Source organism: Galeopterus variegatus, unplaced genomic scaffold (genome assembly GCF_000696425.1).
Source record: "Galeopterus variegatus unplaced genomic scaffold, G_variegatus-3.0.2 Scaffold7465, whole genome shotgun sequence".
Taxonomy (NCBI): Eukaryota; Metazoa; Chordata; class Mammalia; order Dermoptera; family Cynocephalidae; genus Galeopterus; species Galeopterus variegatus.
This window is the reverse complement of record NW_007733576.1, coordinates 18,965-21,769: the sequence shown is the minus strand read 5'-3', so window position 1 is coordinate 21,769 and position 2,805 is coordinate 18,965. Positions and strand designations below refer to the sequence as shown.

The window sequence follows — 2,805 nt, the reverse complement described above, 5'->3', positions numbered from 1 at the left end:
ATACCTTGATAGGTCTGGGGAAATCTCTGCTAAAAGCTCAGTGTGCACCTTCCCAAAACTCCGTCCATGAAGTGCAGATGCCTGAGTGTGTTCACACATACATACTTCCATTCATGATGTTCCTTTTGCCAAAAACCAAACCAGACAAACCAATAAACAAAAAAGCCACGTTAACACAGCTCTTGCCCAACAAGCTGCTTTTTTTCCTTCCCAGGGAGGGCACCCTGGACATCCTTCCCTGCAGGAAGCGGTTTTAACGGGCAGCAGTGCCCCAGACTGAGCACACCACTCTGCTGATACAACTCCTGACATTTCCATTCTTAAAATGCATTCCCGCAGTGAACACACTTTCCTGAAGATCTGTGTGTGAACTGCTGAGCCAACGGCAGTGCCAAATTTGGAAGTGCCAGACTGTGCTTCAGGAAGGTAATTAATTAATTAATTAATGCCAGTTTTCGCTCCCTCCGCAGCAGGGCCCCCTAACACTAGGACGGGGTTTCAGGTGCAGTGAGCCCTACTGGGCTCCACTGACTGATCTCGCTCTATCAGTGGCCCCGCGGTCTCTCACCACCCACTGCCTCCAGTCCTGCCAAGTCTGCTCTCCCAGATTCCTGAGCTAGGGGGACGTACGTGACAGTGACACAGAAACACTAGCTGCTGACGGTTTCAGCCATGAACTGCATGCTCTTGTCCTGTTCGTGAAGTAACAGACATGTCTGCAAGGAATAGCCAAGAGATCCGAATTCTATTTTCTCCTTGCTCTACCAAATCTATGTGTGAAAGCTGAGAAGCTCAAAAACTGGGGGTAGGGGGAAGCATTTTTACTAATATTAAGAAATACTGTGTCATAATGTTAATGCAAAAACAAGATGCCAAATAGAATATCCCAGGACCATACATGGAAAAAGGGCTGACAGAAGGACCCCCAAATGCAATCAGTAGTCACCACTGGGTGGTCAAATTAGGGGCAATTTGCACATCATTCTTCAGACTTTTCTATATTTTAAAATATCCTATAATGACCAGATGTTACTTTCACAACCAGCAACAGCTTTAGTTAAAACAAATGATCATGGTGATAAGATGGGGGAGCTATGGTCCCCCCCTACCGGGACATGCCCAGAGCTACAGCCCCAGTCAGGACAGAAGACTCCCATCACAAGTTACCCAACAGTCAACACTAAAAAAAAAAAGAGAGAGAATACATACTACACGAAGGAACGTCACACAGTTCCATGCGTACGTTTTTATTCTGCGTAAAGCACCAGGGCCCTTCCATCTGGCCTCCTGGGTTCCGACAGTAGGCGTGGCCCCCTCCCAGCTCAGGGAAGTCTGTACTGGACAGATGGTGGCTGTGGGGGTGCTGCTGGGCCCACGGCTGGCACTGGTGCCCCGACTTGGTGGTGCTCGCGGTCCCTCTGTAGTCTGCGCCTGAGCCGTTGTAGCACTGGTGGTCTGAGAGAGGAAGACACGTCAGCAAAGCCTCTGGGGGTACACAGCTCACCCTTCCTCAACTATCTCAGAAAGGAACGACAAAAGCACTTAGCCTCTGTGTACCCAAACTGGAGTTTACAAAAGATCGAAGGACTTTACATAACTTTCAAGAAAATCATCATTAAAAGTAATGACTCAATAATGTCCCAAGCCCACAAATTAAACTGAGGGTGCATTAGGGACATATATGCAGAAGAAACCCCATCAGAAGTTATTCCAGGGCCCGGAAACCACCCTTGGGACTTGCCTTGCACCTATGCTCCACCACCTCAGCCAGAAAGAGATGTCAAGCTCAGCCTCACGGTCACTTGATCTAGCAACAGAACTGACCTGTGCAAGCAGGAGGGGCAAGCACCCAGGCCTGGCCCTGCCACGCTGCCCCGGAGGAGCAGTGCAGCCACGTGAGAACGACACACATCACCGCACCTTCACAGAGGAGCCCCTGAACCAGGGACGTGCACTGGCTGAAGGTTTATGTAGCGTTTACCACGTGCTGTGTACTGTTCTAAGACCTTTCTAAATCTTAACTCATTTAATCTCCATTCCAGTTCCACAAGGTTAGTATCCTACTGTCCCCGTGGAATAAGAGAAAACGGGAGTTAGGCAGCTTGCACAGGTCACTGGGGTAAGCCCTGCAGGTGGGATTTGAATGCAGACAGTGGGCCCGGAGACCAGGTCCTGATTGTCCTGGTAAGGGGCCCCACCCACTCCTGGGACTCCCAGACTAGTCAAAGAAGCTAAATACAGCCCTGGAACCTCGGAGAAAGGTGGCCACTTCCCTGTCTCACCCCTCACGGAGGGCAGCAACCCCGATTTATTCAGTGATGTGAGCAAACAGGTTTCCCTGGACATGTCAGCAGCACTGCCTGTCCTGTGCTTTACACCCTGCCAGAGCTCATGATGTGAGGTTTCCTAAGCCTCCAGAGAGTAGGGACCACTCTGCTGCCCAGAAGAGGGGAGCTGGGGAGCATGCTCTTCTGCCCTCTGTAGAGCCCGAACGGGCCCCACCCAGCCCTCCGGCTCAGAAGCACTAAGTGCCTCGCGCCCTCATCTCTAAGGCCCCACGCTGCAGGCGTCTGCAGGAAAGGAGCCTGAAGAGGCTTCTACATTCCTTCTCTGGTGATGCCTGATAGTCACGGGTCTTTCTGGAACTCCTGCCAGGCCAGACAGGCAACATCTCCACGTGCTTCCAACCTGTGCAAGGCTGAGAATGCCCCAGGTTTCTAGGGGTAGGAGCTGAGTCTATGTTTCCCCAAAGTGCCCGCAGCGCCTGCTGAGCACAGGGTGAGCAGGGAGCGGCCCGCCTCCCCC

The 2,805-nt window shown here is 51.7% G+C and overlaps 1 protein-coding gene across 1 annotated transcript in view; it reads right to left on the bottom strand.

The window, feature by feature from the left end:
- The window catches only part of ROR2 (receptor tyrosine kinase-like orphan receptor 2), a gene marked incomplete at its 5' end in the record, with an annotated part of 15,140 nt that overhangs the window by 8,443 nt on the left and 3,892 nt on the right, over positions 1-2,805 (bottom strand). The window contains one exon of the mRNA XM_008591984.1: positions 1,210-1,455. Within this exon, the coding sequence (XP_008590206.1) occupies positions 1,210-1,455 (246 nt within the window). The remainder of the gene's footprint in view (positions 1-1,209; positions 1,456-2,805) is intronic.